Here is a 23,262-nt window from a genome sequence, read left to right on the forward strand (position 1 = left end):
AAAAAATTGTCAGATATCTGAATTAGTCATAGTCCCGAGAGGCATCTTATGTCCCCGGTTTATAGCTACTTCAAACCATTGCCGGCATATTTTAATTTTCACACAATGTTCTTTGCAATAAAACCGATTCTGAATGTTCATAATGTATATAGTTCCAAAAACAATTTGAGTAACGTAAATATAATAAAAATTAATTAAATTCACGACGAATACTTAACAAAACTTTTTTATAATTTCACGCATTGCGTCACGCAAGTGGTTTTATGCAAAGTTTACAGAAAGCCAAAATTATTTAATTATTGAGGCTTTAATGACAGACGCTAATGAGTGAAGTATATAGTACCGCTGACCATTCATAAATCTGTTGATAATTACGTAATTTTTAAATTTGATCTTTTATTTTTTTCTAAATAGATTTAATAATAAACAAACTTTTTAAGAGATTAAAAAGCATTTGTCAGCATCAATGTTGTTTTTCTGATAAAAGCGATAAAAAATCGTAGGTTTCATTATTTTTTTTTAGTTATTATGAATTTTGACAATTTTATACAAATAGTTTTTTTATAAATAATATTACAATCATTCAATCAATGTCTTATGCAAATAACCAAAGTTATTCTATAAAATCTAAAAAAAAAATAATGAATGTAAATAATATTTTATTTTCATATTGGCGGCCCTTACAAATTGAGTGCCCCGGGCATGTTTAACAACTTACACAAATCAAACCCAATTCATTGTGTGACGAAATTGTAAGAATTATTTACAAACAACCTTAGTACAAAAACATTAAAAAACCTTTTTCGACAAAACAACTATACTTATTTTAGTTCTTGAACAATATGGGATAACTGGAATGGCTTTAATTTGGATAACGCAATTTGATAAGGAATATTATTAGTGGTAGAATACAAAAAATGGTAGGTAAAAATGTGCCAAGCACAGCAGAAAATATTGTATGTGGAGTATACCAAGTTACCTTGTGGAGTACCACAAGGCTCTATATTGGGACCAAATAATATAATATATTAATATAGTACTCATAAAACCAATGTATCTACGGTTCTTGGCTTATTATTGTGTATGTGAATTAAACTTGTATATTGTAAATTATTAAACCGAAAAAAACTAGTAAACAGATAACTGGCCTAGAATTAAAATAAGAAATGTCCATTAAATACAACCCAAGGATTTAGATAGGGGCGTTGTCTTTCTCCTATTCTCTTCAAGATATATTTAGATAGAGCTCTAGTGAAATGGGTTAAAAAATGAAGAAACATGGGACTAAGTGTAGGGGATGATGCTTTTCACTCGATTCATTGGGGTGACCAAATCCAAAAGAATACGAAGTCGCAGATATCTAAGTGTAAATATCTGGTGGTCGAAAACAGTGAAATAGAAGATCTAATTTTGGATACAAAAATCATAAAAGATGCAGAGAAAGAATATCTAGGAATAGTCTTTAATTATCACGCCGAAGTTGTGAGAGTTGAAGTTAATAACGCTATGACGGCAAGAGAGTTGGTGTATGACATAAAATGACCGAGAAAATAAATATACCCTTATGTTTTGACATATTATAGAGAGGATAATAGAAGACATATGGATCTGAAGCATGTTATAATGGATTCTTAATAAAAAAGAAGTGAGGACAGAAGAAAACTTTGACTAGCGGTATCTATGAAGCAATAGCAGGAAAGAAGTTGGCCAGGTTGCTTTGAGTTTCCTCCTTTATACAGTGGTAACACTATCGCCATTTTCATACAGGTTGAAATTAATTCAGATTTTCTAATAATATCAATACTAAATCCTTCCTTTTTTTTTTAGTTTTCTTATTGTCCAAACTAAATTGAATTTGCAATTTACATTCAGTATCGATTATCTTCCCTTATCAGCCCCTTCCCATATCACCCACCTTGGCCCACGCATGGAAATTGCAGTTTAAGTCGATTACCATAAACAAATTATACTCTGAATGTTTTTATAAGTTCTCATATTAATTAATATAGCATTTTTAATAATATTTATTAAAAACATTAACATTACCCTTATGGATTTTTACTTATTTTCAACAATAAAAATAAATTTCACTAAACACTGGCTATGCATTCATTTATGTCAACATAAGTTGATTTTTTCATAATTACGTTAAATCCAGAGGTAGCTATGGAAAAATGACATCAAAACAATAATATTGTTAGTTAATGCCAAATGTGCTTTGTGGATTGTACCGGGTGGTCCAATAAGCCGATCTCTCGGCTATATATCAGAAACTTATCATGTTATAACTTTAGGAGAAAAAATTCCTTAGTAAAAGTGGCCAAGAGAAATAGCTGCACGTAACTTTCAAGTTTTTGGGTTAACCGCTAGGGGGCGTGACCTGTGAAGAAAACTTTGAAAACCAGTTTTTTGGGAAATATGCCCAATTATACCAAGTGTTAAATAAGTAAACTAGAAAGAGGCCTAAATTCTGCACAAAGTTGTTCAAGTACTTTTTTTTATTTTTTCAAATAAAGGGCGGGGGAGTGGGAAAGTATTTGTAGATAAATACCTATAACTTTGGTTTGGATCAACAGATTTTAACGAAATTAGTGTCATTAGAAAGAGTGTGGATGAATTAATTTACATCTACTATAAAATAATTGCATTTAGTTTTAATTGTCATAAGTAGAGGGTACTTTCGAATAGAAAAAATTAAAATTTGTTTTTCTTCAAAATGTTTAATGGAAACAAAATATTTATTGTAAATTATAATGGAACTGGATTAAATTCGTATCAAAATGACGCAAACAGCATGTTAATAGCTTTTGTCGAACTCGAGATATGAATAATTTTGTGTGTGTGTGTGTTTGTGCATTATTGGCTTCGGATTCTCTGTCCATTCGCCATCATACCTTTATGGAATTATTTTGTATTTTTTGTTCGGAAGCTCTAAAGGAGTGCTCCTTGCTTTCTTCTCGTTTGCTATACAATCATAGTCCTGCTCTAATTTTACAAAGAAGTATTTTCTACATATCTAATTTTACAATTATACATTAGATTTTTATTTTCCTTATAACATATTCAGCTTGTTTTGAATTATTTCCTTTTTTTTATTTATTTATTTTTCCCTTTTATATTTTTTTTCCTCATCTTTTATGAATAATTGTATCGATGGGATTGTAAACAAGGACAAATACATCCGTTTAACATCAGCGGAAGATTTTGTCTTCCAACAGGACGGCGCAGGTTGTCATACCTCAAAAGAGTTTAAAATGGATTGAAGACCATGGCATACCACTTCTGGAATGGGTTTCTAACAGTCCCGATTTGTCCACGATAGAGACTTTGTGGCGCGAAATCAAAAAAGCTTTGAGAAAACATCCTGCCAGGTCCGTCAACGAATTGCAAAATTGCAAGAAATATGGGATTTGTTTACATTAGAATTTTGTTAGAACTTGATAAAAACTATACCTCAAAGAATTGTGTGTCATTAAAAATAAAGAGGATGTAACTTAGTGGTAAACTTTCACATTTTTTTTATTAGAGATAGTTCAAACACTCCTGACCATGGAGCTGCGCGAAGGCGGAGTCAAATTCACGTAAAGGCAGAAAGGTTCTATTGTAAATGAAATTATACAGTGCATAGTACAATGCGTTTCGCATGGAAGTGGGAACTAAACCAAATTTCGTCTACTGCGCCGTGGTCAGGAGTGCTTGCACTATCTCTAATATTATATATTCTATACATTTTTTAAAATTTATTATTATTCTGTATAATCAATATTTTCTATAATTAGGAAATTTAAAAATTTTCGATGCATTTATAACTTCTAAAATTTTATTTTTGTTCCCTAAAATTTAATTTTCTTACCAATCTAATGTTGAGCCAACTAATATGGGAAGGGGCTCGTAATCATGATTAATAATAAAAGCTCGTAATAATATAAGATCATTAAATATATAGGAAAAAATAATATAACCCATTTTTTATACATTTCAATTACGAATGTAAGCTTATTAGACTTATCTAGTTAGGTACATCCTGTATACCACAATTTATCAGTCTGTTTACTAAGGTCATCTGCCAAAGGAATTAACGATAACATTTTTATGTAAAATCCGTGATAAAAATGTGTTTAATTCGTTTTCTTACAACAAATTTCCCATAAGACGGGTTATTGAAATTGTAAAACAATTATTAATGTTTTTAATGAACATGATTCAATAAACCTACTGACTATATACGAAATAATCCAAACTATTTGATATTTATAAACTTCGAGGTGTGCTGGAATTGGAAAATATATTTTCTTATTTTATTATGCAGACGGTAGTAAAATATCGAATTGCACAACAATAAAATGTAGTATGTGGAATTGGACTCTTATTTTACGCACTTAAAATGGGGTTACCAGGAATTTTAATTGAAATTTACTCACAGCTGCAATATTGATTTGCGAATTTATAGACCATGACATAAAATGATTTCTTCCGTACATTTCGTCTGCGAATTCGAGCGATTTACGAATATATATGGTAAAAATGAAAACATTTTTAAGTTGATACAACATAGTGCAAAAGTCTATAGAAAAATGACAAATAAATCAAAATGTAAATTCGTCCAGTTTTCTGTGAAGTATTTAGGTCACGTTCTAGCTTACAATTCTGTTAGATCACATCATGATAACTTAAAATCTATTAAACATTTTCCCAGGTCTCAAAATCAGAAAAATATTCGTCAGTTCCTAGGAAAAAAAAAATTTTTATCATAAATACATTCCAGATCATACGATGACTCTTGATCCCATCCATAATCTTTTAGTAATAAAACAGAAAAGAAAGTTTTTATTTACAGATGTCAGAGCTTTAGGAGTCGGAGCAGTTTTTGAAACAGATACAAGACAATGGTGAGTTGCACCTGGTGCAGGTGCAATTTTCAAAGAAATTCTCGCCATCATAAGCAAAAAAAAGCAGTTTATTTGGAGTGTCTCGCAATAAGAGAAGCGCTAATTTATTGACAACAATAGGACTTAACTTTCAGGTCACAGATCATAAACCATTGTAAAATTTTAAAATAAAAGCACAAACCGATGAAGAACTTAGTGTACTATCTCTCTCAATATGACTTTACTATTACATATTCTCCAGGCAAAACGAACCAAGAAGCTGATGCCTTTTCAAGAAAATCGGTTTTGGAATATTTTGAGAATAAGGATGACCTACTACAAGTGGTTAATGTGGTAACCATCAAGTCCTAAAAGAGGATCAACAAAATAATCGCACTGAGCTATCTTTAGACAAACGTACTAAAAAGGGTGAATTTATTTATAAAAACCTAAGAAACAAAGAACGTATTTTCATATCTAAGAATTTTGGTTTACAGTTGGTTAAAAAATTCATTCTCACTATGGCCATATTGATCATATAATAGCAATTCTTTTTATTATTTTAAACATATGGATGCAGTTATAGCACAATTTTGTAATCAATGTGATATTTGCAAGAAAAACAAATCAAGAAGAAGCCGAGACATTGGTCATCTATCTAAAACGTTATATTCATCTTTTAGCAGACCACTTTACTAGGCTTACATTATAAATGTCCTTCTAAAGGCTATCACGCTAAAGATCTAATTAGGTTTTTACGTCCTATTTTTGAGAAGAATAAGGTGAAAGTTCTCCTTGCTGATCGTTATACAGCCATTAACTCCAATGAGTTCAAATCGGTCATACGAAGCTGTGGCATAACTTTAATTTTTACAGCAGTTGACTGTTCTTTTTCAAACGGATTAAAAAATAAGAGCCTCGACCAAACACCGGTAAGTCGATCTGCTGCAAGATTGACAAAATCGCAATTGAACGCACAGATGAGTACAACCGAACAAAACATATTGTAACAAAATTCTCTTCACTTTATCATCTGCTTAGTTACGGGAGAACAATCATCAACTCAGATCTTCATGAACGATTTGGGGCAGAACAGAATTTTGGTATTTCAAAATTCACTTAGGGATCACGATAACAATAAAATTGACCGAAAGAAGCAAGTTGGGTACTTGGTTTATGTCGAAAATGGTAACCGTCTTAACCGAAATAAACTAGATTCGATAAGAAAAGAGCCTTTAAAAAGGGTGTCCTTATCTATTTATGAAATGAATGGAGGCAGTCGTCGGTCTCAGAGAAATTTTTTAAGTAGTAAAAGGGAAAAATATAATATAATGGAAAATAAAAGAAAATTAAATGGAAATAAAGTAGAAAAATATACATCAACGATATGTCCCAAAAACATACAGGGAAAGTTAACCCTCCTTCCCACGGGTGGGGTCCATCAGTACAACTATAAATGAAATTGCTTAATTTTTTCAATTTTTTTTTGTATTTTTTTTCCTACACTCGGTGTACCTTTTAGTGGCAATGAATAGTACACTTTAGCATAATTTGGTGAAATTGTATGAATCCCTTCAATCGCTACCTGTAAAAGTGTCCTCACAGACCCCACCCGTGAGTGGGCGTTTCTTGTTTTTGTGCTATGGCTTGGCTAACATTGCAGCTATAAATGCATTTATTATATACTAAGATTCAATAATACGAATGCAGAATTTCGGTCTTCTCGTCGATTGTTTCTGAAGTCTTTAGAAATTGCGGTAGTCCAGAATAAAATGAAAATACGAGCACCATATATGCGTATACCGAGAACATCACGGTTACTTGCTGCAAATTTTTCTGGAATTGAGCAAACGACGAGGGATGACCCAGCCACAGGAAAACGGGGATGTGTAAGTATTGTAAAAAAAGAAAAACTAGATATTTTTGCCAATTGTGTAAAAACTGGTTATGTATGGAACATATAAAAGCGTGTTGTGCTGATTGTGTAGAAACAAAATTAACATTATTTAACCCCCTCTATTTTCTGTTTCAAATTTTAATTTTGGATATTTAGTTTTTACTTGTATTACTGTAAGTATATAAAGTAATAATGTTGTCTTTTTTTTATATTTTTCTTTTGTATTTTGCCGTTCATAATTTTTTTAATAAACTCTTGTAAAAAAAGAATGGTGTTAGTTATTTCGCAGTAAACTATACCAATACATATTGATACACATATTATATGTACATGTAGGTAGTACAACGTTATATCAGTAAGTTTCCTTAAAAATATTAAAAAAAAACAATTTTTTTTTAATGAGAAATAGGATGTTTAAAATTTGGTCCTGATAGACCCCACCCGTGGATTTGTGTCACAAGAAAGTCACCCGTGGAAAGGAGGGTTAAGTAGAAAGGCCACAGTAGAAAGAGATAATAGAAAGAATGTAAAAGTAGGGTTCCAGAAACTTCATGGAAGTCATACAATATACTCAATGAATACACCCAAATACTTGAAGCTAAGATGACAACCTGTCAAGAACAAGAAAAATAGAATAGAGGGCTAACGAAAGGAAACACAGAGAGAAATATAGAAAATAGGAAAGCAGGAATTGTTAGAGAGATCTGGAGACCTTGTTTGAGACCTGGAATATCAAAATATTACACAACAAAGAGAAATTACTCCAAAAATGGAGTTTGAAAAGGCAAATTCTAGATTTCATAGCTTTGACCGCAACGAAAAAGACAGGCAAAGGAGAAATAGAACTAGGAAATAGACATTTGATGCTACACAGCTGGGTGGATGAACACATTTCTTATTTTAAATCAAAATATAAAATAAGAAATTTAAATAATTCAAGTTTGAATGGTCTTAAAGTAGGTATCAAATAGTAATTGTTTTAGTTCAAATTTAAATTTTTCTTACTGGACAGCTTATTATACAAGATCAGGCCATTTGAGTATATGCTTCCTTGTATATCAGAAGTTCTCATTATTCTTGTATGAAAACTATCCCTTTGCCTAGTATGATAGTATTGTATATCTTCTGTCAGTATTAAGGCAATATTTGTAAGTACTTGAGAAAACATATTTATGAATTAATACACAAACTTGCATAGTATACATTGATTTGATATTGAGTACTCTTCTTGAACAGTACAGATCTTCTGTACATTATTGGCAAACAAGAACGAAAAAGCAGAAAGAAACTAATGTTTCTGGGAATAATTATCACAAGTAAATGAAGCTAGCAAGGGATATAAGTATGTTGTAGATCTTAATAGCAGAGTAGGGAAAATATATCACCAGTATAGAACAGTAATATGAAAACAATGATAAACAACTACTCAAATACTGCCCAGTACATAACTTATTTGTTACTGGAATTACTCAATATATATGGAAAGAGGAACAAGTACCTACTGGCAGGAACTATATTTGATTTTTCCTATCCTGAATAAGGGCGTTAATAAGAATTGCAATAACTATAGATGGATTGCCCTGCTTAGCAGTTACCAAAATATACGAACAAATATTAAACAAGAAACTGGACTGTTTTAGGCCAGGTAGATGTAAGCAAATTAATATTAATACTTTTAAAAGATATTGATAAGGATATTGGGACCCATCTACAACAATGGTAAGTGGAGAATAAGGTTCAACCACAAGTTATACCATTATTACGAAGATTATGCTGGACAGCTTATAAGAATGGATAATAAAACAACACCTAGTACAACCAATGCTAAAGAGATATTAACGGTGGATAATTAGAGAACAGCCATAGAATGGGATGCTTGGAGGTAGATGCTAGGGGAGGCCAGGACCCAACTTGGGCTGTAGCATCATAAGAGAGTGAATGTATGCAGGATCATATTCTTAGGATCAATGAGATAATCAACAAAAGGCTATCGAGAGGACAAGAAATATCTAGCTTTTCTAGATATGGAAAAGGCATTTGATAAAATGCTATGGTCAAATGTATAGGAAAGTCTGAAACAGAGATATACACCAGACAATTTTTCTTTATGTCTCAATATTTCGCTAAGAAAACTTCAATATAATTTTGAATAAAAATAATGATAACATTGAAATGTTACTTCAGTGATGACAATATCACTTGGGTATGTAAGTAGTGATTCAAAACACAACAAGCAAACATAAATAAAAAACAAATAACACATTAAACACACAATAGAATGAATCAGTTCTATACGTTTTAAAAATATACATGACCTTCAAAATTTTACTGTTTTCTGAGAAAAATCAATTTAAATAGTTGGAATATTACTGCAGATATTGCTTAACTGTTCAGAACAATCTTTTTTTAAATAACTTTCTTGCTTCAAAGCCCTAACATTTGAGTAGTCAATATTATATATATGGAGAAATTTTTCACTCTAATATGAAAATAGCTGCCACTCAAGTTCACAACTATAATGAGAGAAATAGATTCCACCTTCTACAGTAATGATGAAAGGCAATAAACATTAACGTGTTCAAATGAAAAGTAACAAATCTAATTTATGAGAACATTTTATAACCCCCTCACACTGACATTACTTTTGTCGGTGTACCATTTTGTATAACTAAGTTGGAATTACAGGAATCCAATTACCTAATTCATCAAATTCAGGACAAAAATTTGTCCTATTGATCACCAACATCAATCGAGAAGGCACTTATTCCCTCAGACCATTTTTGCATCTTTTCCTCTTTCCGTCACGATAAAAGCTTCTTCCAGTTTTTTCTCCCTTCTTTATGCCTCGTTTAATTCCTCTTTTGTCAGTACTTCTTCGTTTTGATATTCGACAACCTCTAAATTGAAATTTTCTGTCTAGGCATTTAATATGTTTTCAAAAAGCAAATCTAATCTGCTTGTCATTTCTGTCATCCCCTATTACTCTTTTCTTTCCACTTTCCTTTTTAGCTTCTTGGTAGAAATGTCTCATATATTAAAATTATCATGAATTCATTTGTTGTAATATTAACACTGTTTTGTTATATCATTGTACACTAAACAACTAGAGGGAATATAGCAAATTTATGTTGACTTCTCAAATGTGCCAAAACTTCCAGAAGATTCAGACCAACTGAAAAATTATTATAATTTGGTCATATAATAAGTTGGTCATTCAGAATTATATCTTGATTTTTTAATACAATAATTTCCATAGATTCTAATAAAGACAGCTAAGACCTTTTTATTTATATTAGAATTAAGTCTGATAATTTTGAATGGAAATACCAGACTTCAAAACAAACATGAGTTCTCTGTATTTCATAAACCTACCCATACTGACACCTCTATACACAATTCATCATCCCATCCTACACAACATAAATTGGCAGCCTACCATAGCATGTTATATAGATTAACAGAAATTCCCATGCCATAAAATAACTTCAAGATAACTTCAAATAACAATATACAAAATTTTAAACCAAAAACTGCATAAGAAAGCCCTGGGATTAGTCTTCCCACCACCAGATAAAAACAAAGTACCTTCTACATATACAGGCAAGATATCAACAAAAGTAGCCAACCACATAAAAAACAAAGGAATAACACCAGCTTTCAAAACAAACAACTTAGGCAAATATATTAAGAACAAGATCCAAAAGAAAAAGCACTTAACAGTGGTGTATACAAATTTAACTGTGGTCACAGCTCAAAATCTTACATCAGTCATACTGGTAGAACCTTTAAATGTGTAGCAGAACAGGAATGGGCTTTCAATAATAGAAAAACAGATTCTGTGTATGCATTTCACCTTGTAGACATAGTCATTATTTTAACAACTAATTTCAAATTCTCAAATTAATAAATTAAAAAATACAGATATAATTCTGAATGACCAACTTTAGACAAACAGCTCTCCTCTGCTCAACTTATTCAGCTAAAGGCTATAAAGTGTAGACACATAGTAAAAATATATCAATTACAAAAGTTTTCAGTGTTTTACTGTTAGATAAAATGAACTTCATGTAATGGTCGAAATCATCACTTAAGACATGTTTGTTTTTGAAATAAATAAATAAATATTATATGAATATCTTTAAAAATTTTAAGTATATTTTAATAGGGTTAAGCCTGAATATATATAAAAAAACTTACCAATCACAGTATTTCTTTTGGCCATAGTGTCAGTCAATTGTCCAGCCACACCAAAGTCAGCGAGTTTGGCATGTCCTTCAGAATTTAATAAAATATTTCCAGCTTTAATATCCCTGTGTATCTTTCTTCTTAAATGTAAATATTCCAAACCTTTGAGAGTATCAGATAAAATTGTAGCAATCTCATCCTCATCTAAAGTCTTTTTCCTTAATCTCATTATGTCTGATACTGATCCAGCACCACAATATTCCATAACAATCCACAAATCAGTGTTTTTAAAATAACTTCCATAGTATTTTACAACATAGGTACTGTCACATTGCTGCATGATTGAGATTTCTTTAATAATTTCTTGAAGATCTGTGTCTACAGGTACTTGTTTTATTGCTAACACTTGGCCAGACTCCTTGTGAAGTGCCTTGTAAACACTCCCATAAGAACCTTCCCCAAGTTTGCATATTATATCAAACACTTCTTCAGGCTGACGTGTCAAACTTTCCTCGGATAACTTTTTTAATTCACTAAAACAAAAAAAATCTACTAGTTTTACATAAATAAGTTTAAAACATATTTTACAGATGTATTTATACTTTCAAAAAACTCAAATGCCACAGAAAAACTTTATAATTATTACTCCATCATCATCACTGACTCGAAAACCCTTTGGGTCTTGGCCCATTGCAGGATTCTTCTCAATTCTGATCTGTTTCCTGCTTTTTTCTAAAATTTTTTATCTATGTATCTCAGCTTTCAGTCTTCCTCTTGTTTTTTTCCTACTGGTACTTGTTTGCTAATTATTATTACTATGAAAATATATTATTTACAGTTTTCGAAGTCATGTATTGCATTCTTTTCTACATGGCTCTCTATCTTGGTATCTTTATTGAATGCATTCTTCCACTGTTTGTTTTACTTAATATCTTGTCTTGGATTTTGGGCAACTACTGTGAAACATCTATCAAATTTATCATGAAAGAAGAGAAGATTTAATTTCTAGGATATTTTATATGAAAACACAAAGTATAGAAAACCATCAAATATTTAAATTACAAAATCAACCAATTTATCAATTACTAAAAAAAATAGTCATCTAATTAAAATGACTTACTAAAAGAAAATTCTTTCCAAAAATCTACTTGACTTATCATTCTCATTTATAAGAAAATATTTCAGGAAATTATATATATGTACTACCAAGGAATATAGCCCCATGTGCATCCATATTCCTTGATATTAATAATAAATATCAATAACTTACAACATTAAAACAATTAAATTTTACAAATTATAATTAAAAAATAACTTTTACATAAGAATGATATAGATAATTTAGAATAAACTTACATTTTTATGGGCGGGCGGCAAAGCCGCTCGCCATTCCATTGAAGAGGCGCAAAAAAAGGTTATAAAAAAGCTGTTAAAGAGCGGGAGGCTTTCCAGTTGGTATTGCCAAATTAAAACAAAAGAAATGACACCCCGAAAATAAAAAGAAGAACTTTGTTATAGATACTGGATTCACTGTTGCCAGTCCGAACTGTTTAGCAAATATAATTATTATTTTTTGCGACTTTGGTGAAATTTTTACTGACTGGTAGTGGCTGTAAAATTAATGAATATACACTCCCATTATTCTTTTTTCAAAAAATGGGAAAAAACCTGAAACAGGATAACAAAGAAACCAAACAAAAAATTTAAGAATTGTAACAGACAATAGATAGAATGATAATTGAATACCAGAGTTAGTAGAAATAGATAGAAGCCCAAAATATAATAAAAGAAAATGTCCAAGATTACTTGAGCAAAGCCTTAATACTTGATAGAAAGATAAAGAGTCCACAAAGAAACTTGGAAATAAAATCTACTTAATTGAGATCCTAAATGAGGAGGCATGGGACAGAAATCAATGAAAGGAAGTAGATTAGAAATGTATGGAAAGACTATGAAGAAATATTCTTATTTTTTATTATAATTAAAAAATGTAAGTAGTAATCTTAATGAAAAATGTAAATTTTTCAGTCATAGGCCTGTTGAGATTTATAAATAAACATATTAAATATCTAGTAATATTATTCAGAGTATATTTTCTAAATGTTCAATGATGACCAGAGTTAGAGAAACAACGATTTATAGACTTTTGAAACAATGAAAGCCAGGAACTGTTACAGAAACACTGAAAACGTCAACAGGGAGAAAACCCACTACATGAACAATATTGTAAAATAATTTCAAAGAAAAGTACATTTATTCATTTTATTTTCATAATAAAATATCTACTCTCGAAAATCTATTAGCAGACATTAATACTGATGAAACTTTGGCAAACACGAAGAGAAACAAAATATTGAAAATTTTGCACTAATTAGACTTAATCTAGAAGACGCAGTGATGGAGAGAAGTAGAAAATCTGAGATATATAGAAGAAATAATTTGTTGACAAATGCAATATTTAAAAATAAGAAAACTGAGAAAGGAAAGCACAAATATTTTTTATCTGGATAAAATATGGATTATTAAGACATTTTATAAGAGGATACAAATGCTTGTCAGGTATTTACTAAATCTGTTTGAATTGATTGATGTCGAAGATTATGGACAATGCCAGACACCATTCAAGATTAAAAGAAAATAAATTATTCATCAAAATTTAAGTATGCTGTACACGAAGTAGTAAAAAACATAGCATTAGAGTGTTACAATTACTACCTTTCCACTAACTACTAATATCTAATCTAGGCTCAAATGAAGGAATATCCCAAAAGAAACAATAGCACATTTCATTCATTCATCATCAACTAATAAATCGCTCAATATTAAAACTTTCAGCTCGAAAGCAAAAGCTGTATGACATAAGGATGAAAAATTCTGGACATTATTCAATATGATAATAGAACAAATAATAGAGCCAATCGAATTTTTTTTGGGAAAAGACAAATGTAGTAATCATGAGCTAATCTGAAGAGAACAAAATATTATGTTCAACATCTGTAATAAATGTATGTGCTAAGTAGAAGTATGGAAGAAGAGAAATTTTAATCTCTAAGATGATATTTGATATAGAAACACAATGTATAGAAAACCATGAGATATTTAAATTACAAAATCAACTAAGTTATTAAATCAATTAATTACTAAACAAAAAACAATCTTCTAATTAAAATAACTTACTAAAAGAAAATAATAAGGATGATGTAGATAATTTAGAATAAACTTACATTTTCTGTGGACCGGCGGCAGAGCCGCCATCCCATTGAGGAGGTGCAAAAAAAGAGGTTATAAAAAAGCAATTAGAACAGCACATCGAGTTAGAATCTATGGAGAAGCTATGAGCATATTAACGTGTGTATTAAAAACGGCGTAGGTAGGCGTGGCTAACGATGATACCAATATGGTGGTGGGATCATGGCCGGACTCAATAATATTAAAACTACTATAAAAATATGACTAGTTATTCAGAAGATTTAATCATAATCTAAAAAAGTGCAATACATTTTTAATAAACTATGATTTATTTATCCCGCGGTAAACACTAAAAACACGATATATTATACATAAAAATACATTAATACAGTCAAATACTATTAATTTATTCTCTGAAGTACGGGCCATTACTTTGTTTACATATTTGTATGCTAACCTGTAGAACGTTATTCCTGAAGATTTTTTATTAACATTGCTTCTGCTACTGCAACTACGTTGAGAACAAGAAACCATTATTATGCACTATCTATAAAAGTATTATAAAACTAAAAATATTCGAAAAACAACAAACGTAAACAAACATATACGATTTGTCAAAAGTATCAAAACAATCTTAACGATATGGCCAAAGTGAGGTCGTTTTTAGTCACGTGATGCCCTCTCCATAGATTCTAACTCGATGGAACAGCAGGACACTTTCCAATCGGAATTGCCAAATTAAACAAAAGAAATGACACCCCGAAAATAAAAAGAAGAAATTATTACTGATTGGTAGTGGCTGTAAAATTAATGAATACACACTCCCATTATTCAGGATTATTCTTCTTTTTTCAAAAAATGCTGAAACAGGACAACAAAGAAACCAAACAAAAAATTGAAGAATTGTAAAAGAAAATAGATAGAATGATAATTTAATACTACAGGGAGTAGAAATAGACAAAGAAGCCCAAAATATAATAAAAGAAAATGTCCAAGATTTCTTAGACAAAGCCCTAAACATTAATTGAAAGATACAAGAGCCCACAAGGAAAATTGGAAATAAATTCTGCTTAATTGAGATCCTAAATGACCAGGCATTGGACAAGAATCAATGAAAAGAAGTGGTTTAGAAATGTATGGAAATACTATAAAAAATATTAGTATATATTTATAATGTAAATTTTTCAGTCATAGGCCTGCTGAGTTTTATAAATAAATATATTTAAAGATTTAGCATATTCTTCTGTGCAAGGCATGAACAATAAAGAACAAAAAAAGTGTTAAAAATGTCTTGTGAATGTGGAACATATTGATATTAAATATATTCAACATAAAATATCTCATTGTTAATTATTTCAGTTAAGATTTACATTTTTGTCTGTCTGTACATTTAAACATACAAGCAAAAGTGTAAGTTTCATACTAAAAGAAATATTAAGTGAACATATGAAATAAAAATGATAAAAACATATTTTAATCCTGTGAAAGTGTCATTTAACAGTGATTTCACATACAATATCTCACTAATATTGAGTATATTTTCTAAATGTTCAATGATGACCAGAGTTAGAGAAACAACGATTTATACTCTTTGGAAACAATGGAATCAACAGAGAGAATCCCACTAAATGGACAATATTGTAAAACAATTTCAAAGAAAAGTACATTTATTCATTTTATTTTAAACATAAAATATCTACTCTCGAAAAACTATTAGTAGATATTAATACTGATGAAACTTTGGCAAACACGAAAAGAAACAAAATATTGAAAATTTTTCACAAATTAGACTTAATCTAGGAGAAGCAGTGATAGAGAGAGTAATTGTTGACAAATGTGATTCTTGAAAATAAGAAATCTGAGAAAGGAAATATTTTTTATCTGGATGAAATATGTATTATTGAAAGACACTTTGTAAGAAGTTTGGCAAGATAAACAGGATACAAATACTTGTCAGGTGTTTACTAACTGTTTATCCACTGGATTAAAACTTTCAGGCTGGTAAAGTTTATCACAAATATTGGAGGAGATAAAGGATTTATTAATCAAGGTTTGCCAGCCTTCGTGTCAAACTCTTGCAAAGACCTATTGAATTGATTGATGACAAAGATTATGGACAATGCCAGATACCATTCAAGATTAAAGTAGATTAGGTTATTCATCAAAATTTAAGAAGTAGTATGCTGTACATGAAGTAGCAAAAAAACATGGCGTTAGAGTGTTAGAATTACTATCTTTCCACTAACTAAGAAATATGCCAAAAGAAACAATATCATATTTAAACTTGAAGCAATTCATCAACTAATAATCACTCAATATCAAAACTTTCGGCTTGAAATTAGCAAAAAGCTCTAAGACATAGCAACAGAGGATGAAAAATTCTGGACATTTGATATGACAATAGAACAAATAATAAAGGCTATTGAAACTGTAAATCTCTGTCTTCTTGTAAAAAGACGAATGTAATAATCATGCGCTAATCTAAAGAAAACAAAATATTACATACAACATATATAATAAATTTATGTGACTGTAATAAAATTTATACTTCTGAGCGTATTTGCTAATGGCTTTTTTGAAAATATTGTAGGTATCAGTATACATAAAATAATATGTCTTAAAATGCAGTCAGTATAAATTCAGCAGAAGAATTTAGCTCATAAAACTATAAATCTGATTAACTTGAAATGTAAAGGTATGTCAGTCAGTATAAATTTAGCAGAAGAATTTAGCTCATAAAATTATAAATTTGATTAACTTGAAATGTAAAGATATGTAATCTATAAAATCTTTTAATAGAAACTTCTGCGAATGAAATATACATCATATGATTGAAAGCTAAATTTAGTAAATTGATTGTTAGGGCAAAATATAACATTATTGAGATGCTTTTGGAATTCAGATGAAGTTTATGCTATAAATAAAAATATTCTGAAGGATATCTATAACTTAAACATTGTACAATAGAAGTAGAAGGTGAATTAGACTCTAGTACAAAACCAAACAGAATGATGCAGATCACTTGAGATAAAGAACCTTTTAGGCATTGTAGTCCTAGTATGGTACTGAATTTTACAGAAAGAAATTCTTCACTCAACATTTGTGCCAACCATTACTTCCTCTCAATATTTGTTATCTTTATTGACAAAGTGACATACATATATACAAATCTTTATTAGTTATTTCCTTTGAGCACTAACTGAAAAGATTGACAAGAAACTACATATATACTTCTTGTTTTTGCCAATTAAATATATCATCAGGTGTTCATAAAAAAATAAAAAATCATGCTCTAAAAGTATCATATTCAAATCTATTATATTCAACGCATATTTTAAACCTAAAATAAACTTTCTTCTTTGATGTTGTAAGTTACTTCTATGAAAAATACAGAGAAAAGTAAAAATAGGTTATTTTCATTCCAGTATCACACAGGAACATCCTAAACTATATAATGATCAACTAATGTTACTTACCTTTTGGAAGACATTTTATGTTATAAGAGAATACAGTTGCAAACAGTTGAACTAAACGAGCATAGCATGTTTAACAATGAACTTATAATAAATCGTTTTGTTATTATTTTTTACAACTCCATGTTGACTTGACTTGCAACTACCATTAGTACTATCAATGCTGCCATGCTTCCCCGACCGAAAACACAGCATTTGTGCCGTGACTCGGTGACTGAAAATCGGTAGTTCTCGGGGAAAATTGACAGATTCTTAAAATAGCTGGAGACTTAGACTATGTTATTATCTAAGACTGGATATTAAAGAAGAAGAATACTTTATTTTTAATTCATAAAATAAATTATTGTATGTAAATTATCAACGAAATAAGGAAAAACTTTACTAAAACTTATTTTAATAAAAACATATTTCGATTATTTTGATGATCTGAAAAATTGCAATATACGGAAAATATATATAAGATAGGCAACGTTGGCGGGAATGATTATTTTATGTACAACATAGTTCTAAGTTTTTTAAAACAGTACAGTTTAATTTATCATAAAAACCAAAACATTTTCCATTCCAGTTAGAATACGAATGTGACAACTTTTTATTTTAATTGTTAAGAATAATTACTACACACAAGGAAAAATACATAGAGCGAAATGCAAAAAATAAACACTTAATGAATAGACGGATAGTAAAAGAGATATTTGTAGAATTTCCACAAATGTTAAAAAAATGTATTTCAAGAACATAATAGAATTCGGTTACCGACAGTAAAATAATAAGTAGTAGCAGAAACTTATATAGGTGTTTGGTATGTACTATTTCTATAGAATTTAAAAATATAATTATAATTCTGTAAGTATATAGAATTCGTACTAATCTGTAGACTTACCAATAAATAGTAACTATGGCAACATCGTTTAAATAAGACGTATTTAATTTAAACTTCTGTCAAATGTCGTTTGGAATGGGCTGCCATCTGTTAGGATGTAGACGAATGTCCATATATAGACAAAGTGTAATACGTGTGGTGTGCTATACTGGATGTCTATATTGACGATTAATTTTTAAAATCACTTTTTTTAAGAATGAAAATCATATGATTTGTTTCTATTTATATTTTATCTGTTAACTTATTTATATGTAAATATTTGCTCAAAATCTTTGGGGTGCTGCGTTTAAAAATGTTTGCATTTTTTTAATAAAAACATATGAATATTGGTATTACCGTTTGTGGAAAAAAAATCTGAACTGTCTGGAGATTGGCTAGTTTTGCATTATATTCGATCTCTATTTGAATTTATGTTCAAAAGATGTTTTATAAATAGTGCCTCATAGAGCGATATATTGTTTGTTGGGTTGTCTATCTTGAAAGTACCTATTTTGACAAAGTTATTGTAAAAAAATGTTCTTGATTTGATTTGATTGAAAATACATAATTGCAGTTTTTCTGAAATGTGTGACACACTCTAGAAATCTAGAAAGTAATAGACAATCGGGTTATAAAAGGTAGATTTTTCTCATTTGCTACTAAAAATCAATGAAGTTGTCAGATAAATCTGATATTATTTGAGTCTATTATTATTTTTATATATTAGGTACAATATTTAACATAAAACCTAAAAATAAATAACACAATAGTTTTTCTTTGAAAAACAGTTCAAAAATATTAGTTCAAGACCATAAATAGCTATCTCTACTATAAACTATAACACCATGAACAATTATAAAATGTACGTAACTGGAAATCTTATATGTGGTTATTCCATTCTTTTTTCTATTTTGTGTCCATTCATTTATACACTGTACTACATCTTCTTCTAATGTCTTCACTTCTCTTTCGATCTCTCAGCGTATTTCCTGCAATTCTTTTCAATACTCTCATCTCTGCCGTTTCCAGTAGCCTTTGCGTTTGGCTGTGTCGGGTCTTGTTTCTGAGGCATATGTCATTATTGGTCTTACACTGGCTTTATACATTCTTAATTTTATTTCAGTGTTAATGTGTCTGTTTCGCCATATAGTGTTTTTAAGGCATCCTGCCAGTCTGCTTTTTGTATTTGATCTCTCACTTCTTTGTTCAGGTCTCCATAGCTAGACAGTGTAATTCCCAGGTAAATTTGAAATTCTGGAACAAAACTACATTCATTAAAATCTTTTTCCCTAGAAACAATCCTTGATTCATTTATTAACTGAAATTTACTTGGCTTGTGGTGTCATAGTATTTTCAAGTAACATTTATAGAGTTTTTCTTAAATGTTCTTCACCTTTTTTTGGTAAAAGGTTGTTGTCACTCATATGAACGTGTTCCAGTAATTTACTAAATCGATTACGAGACATATAAGATGCAATAAAACTGTCACGAAGATCTACCCTATAGAGCCAATGCTTATTGTTCTAAAACATAAACAACTCCAACGAATCTTTAAGTAGATCTGATATATCAGAACTCACTTCGCCACTAAAAGCTGAAGATTCCTTGCAATAACTTCAGCATTGTTTGATCTTGTGACAAGCTTTCGATCTAAAGATTTCTTTTACTTTCCCCATTCAATTACCATTATTCTCTATTATCTAATTGTAGTTAAGTTTATGCTAACTACAATATTTAATTGCAATCAATTACAATTTTGATAAAAGAAAAAGTCCACAAGGAAACAAAGTTCCTGTATTTAGCCGTATACCATATATTAAAAAAATTTTGAATAAAATCCTTTATAAAAAGGTATATAAAAAACCCAGTTGGGCTATGTTGAATTGACAAAACGTTTTCGGAATAAGTATTCCATCATCAGTGTCCTAAAATAGTATTTAACCACTTAATTAAAAAGAACATGAAATAATTTAAGTTTTGACTAAGGTTAATGTAAAATGTGGTTAATACTTACTAGTTAATACATGGATGTAGCCACTAAATATGTGGGTAAAAACCCTTTAAAAATTATTAAATGAAATTTAGTTTACATTATGTCTAATTTACAGTTGAGATGTTAAAGTTACCGTTGGATTGGTAACATGGCGACATATTAAGTTGCAAGTCCTGAGACGGTATGTCTACGAGGACTTTGTCAAAGCAACTGATTGAAATGACAATCTTGGTAGGTTATGACAGAAAAGACAGGCAGGTTATGACAGGTTATGAAAAGAAAAAGAACAAATGAGGAGGAAAATATATTCTCATTTTAAGCAAAAAATGACGCGATCACCCAACAAAGCTAGCAAAAGAAAACAAAAGATTAGAAATTGGATTTTCTAAAACCGCCGAAAAAATAAACTAGAGGATTGAAGAACGAACAAAAAGAGACTGGGCAAGAAATAAAAAAATTAAGAGAAGATTAACAAGAGTTGAAAACAAAGGGGAAAGATAAAATATCATAAAAATACTACATGGAACGTTAGAAGCATCAACTGAAATGAAGAAGAAATTGAAGAAACTGAATATATCGAATCTATTGAAAGATATCGGATGGATCCGAAACACCGATGACATGGTAGTAATCGCTGAGAGTGAGCAAGATCTATAAACTTTGCTGGATAGAATTGTGCGTAAAGAAGAAAGGTATGATATCAAAGTCAACGAAAAGCAAACAAAATATTGATTATTTGCAATAGTAACTTACCAGTAATAAATATATTGATCAACGGGCATCTGATAGAGCTGGTAGAAAGAATCATATACCTTAGCTGATTAATCAACAATACACTTGATCCAGATCAAGAGATAAAAAAAGACAGACTGGCTAGAAACGCTTTCCCAAGAATAAGACCGTTCTTTATAAATGACTTTAAATTTACACTGCGACACTGGAAGGCAAGATTGAGGACAGGCCAGGTCTTGGTAGATAACAAATGACGTGGCTAAGAAACATCAAAGAATGGTCTGGTTTAGACTGCCAATCGCTAATACAAAAAGCCTAAGAAGGAGAAGAATTTGTAAAAGTCATCGCCAACCTTGGTTAGAAGACGGCACCTGAAGAAGAAGAAGAAGAAGAACGATGGATATTGGTCATCTTATGTCCGAATTCTGCAGAATGAAAACCATTTGAGTAATCAATAGCTATTTTAGGACAAACTGAAATAGCTTCGACAACAGAAATCACCCAGGAAAAACATTTAAGACAAAGGAGATGAGTAATGGAAACATTTCTTCATAGAACTAACAGAATTCAAACAAGAACGCTATAAACCAATAAGTTAAAAATGGGTAAAGACCCAGAACAAGATGAAATTACATCTGAAATGATTTAAGTAACTGGAGAAAAAGACAAACTCACAATGAGTAGTCAGAACAAAAGAAATACCAAATGATTGGACCACCGATATAATAGTGCCATCATCATAATTTAGCCAGCGCGTCCACTACTGGACATATGCCTCTCTCAGTCTCTTCCAATGTTCTTTACACTTGACCTTTCGTAGCAAGTTTCCCACTACTCTTTTCACGTTGTCAGTCCCTCTAGTCGGTAAGCAAGTAAGTAAACAATAGAGATGAACCCAGTCTGATGACCCTTACACACCCCTAAAATGACATTCGAGTATACAATTCATTCGAATGAGGGGAGTTGATCCGTGTAGATCAAGAACCACTCCACCCTGCCCCAATGCTCTCAGACCATCCTCCACCACCCTATTGCACGCTGATGCGTTATGGAGGCATCAAAAAGTCTAGTTCATCTAGTCGGTGGTCGTTCTCGGCTTCTTTTATGATTTGTGAGCCTCCATTCCATGATTCGTCTTGTCAACCGTCCATTTTATGTTTTCGCTAAGTGCCCTATCGAGTTCTACTTAAGCGTCGTGATTAGGGATGCACGCGGTACGTTCCGTCTCACACTTTGTCCCGTAGGACGGGACAGGACTGAAGCTTTGTCTAGAGAGACTATCGACATTAAGAAAATTTGATTCCGATTAGAAACTATGGTTTTTATCATTAATACAAACCGCAGTTTGTACATACATTTAAAGGAAAAAGATTATGATAAACGGTCTCAATTGTGTGTTAATAGAGTCATTTCTTCATGTCATTTCTTTTATTTTATAAATTTATTTTTATTTATTTATTTAATACACAGGATATTACTATAAAATCAATATTAAAATATCACAAACCAAGAGATCTTTTTAACTGAGTTAAAGTTATATTGAAAATATGTATCAAAATCGAGAACATTTAATAGCCCCATGTATCTATCCAATGGGTTGTGAATATCATAGGTTGTTCTATGAAAAGGAATATTGAAAACATTGTGGTAACGTAGAGCTTGATGGGGAACATTAAAGTTAATCTGGCTTAACAGGTTTGGACAATCAATAAATCCATGTATGATCTTATATATAAATATAGCTCCTGACATATCACGACGGTTCTTGAGTGAGGGTAAAGATAATTGTTGTTCGATTCGGGAATAATAATGATTTTCAATAGTAGTATGGACATGGTAAGCATAATATCTCAAAAATTTATGGACTCTTTCTATGGTATCAGTATTGTTCTGGAAAATAGGGTGACCAAATAACTGAACAGTATTTCAAAATAGTTCTAACTAAGCAACAATACACTAATCTTGTTGAATCAATGAAGAAATATCTGCAATTCCTAGTATTGAAACCAAGAAGTTAGATGCCTTTATTGAAATATAGTTTATATGGTCACAGAAAATCAGCT

General features: G+C 30.5%; 1 protein-coding gene across 1 annotated transcript in view; it reads right to left on the reverse strand.

The window, feature by feature from the left end:
* The window catches only part of LOC140452500 (serine/threonine-protein kinase 3-like), a 35,992-nt gene extending 18,173 nt beyond the window's left edge, over nt 1–17,819 (reverse strand). The window contains exons 1-2 of the mRNA XM_072546803.1: nt 17,616–17,819; nt 10,963–11,483 (exon numbers count right to left, since the gene is read on the reverse strand). Of these exons, the coding sequence (XP_072402904.1) occupies nt 10,963–11,483; nt 17,616–17,629 (535 nt within the window). The 5' untranslated portion in view covers nt 17,630–17,819. The remainder of the gene's footprint in view (nt 1–10,962; nt 11,484–17,615) is intronic.
* Nucleotides 17,820–23,262: the final 5,443 nt, after the last annotated feature.

This window comes from Diabrotica undecimpunctata, chromosome 10 (assembly GCF_040954645.1).
Source record: "Diabrotica undecimpunctata isolate CICGRU chromosome 10, icDiaUnde3, whole genome shotgun sequence".
In the NCBI taxonomy this organism is placed as follows: domain Eukaryota; kingdom Metazoa; phylum Arthropoda; class Insecta; order Coleoptera; family Chrysomelidae; genus Diabrotica; species Diabrotica undecimpunctata.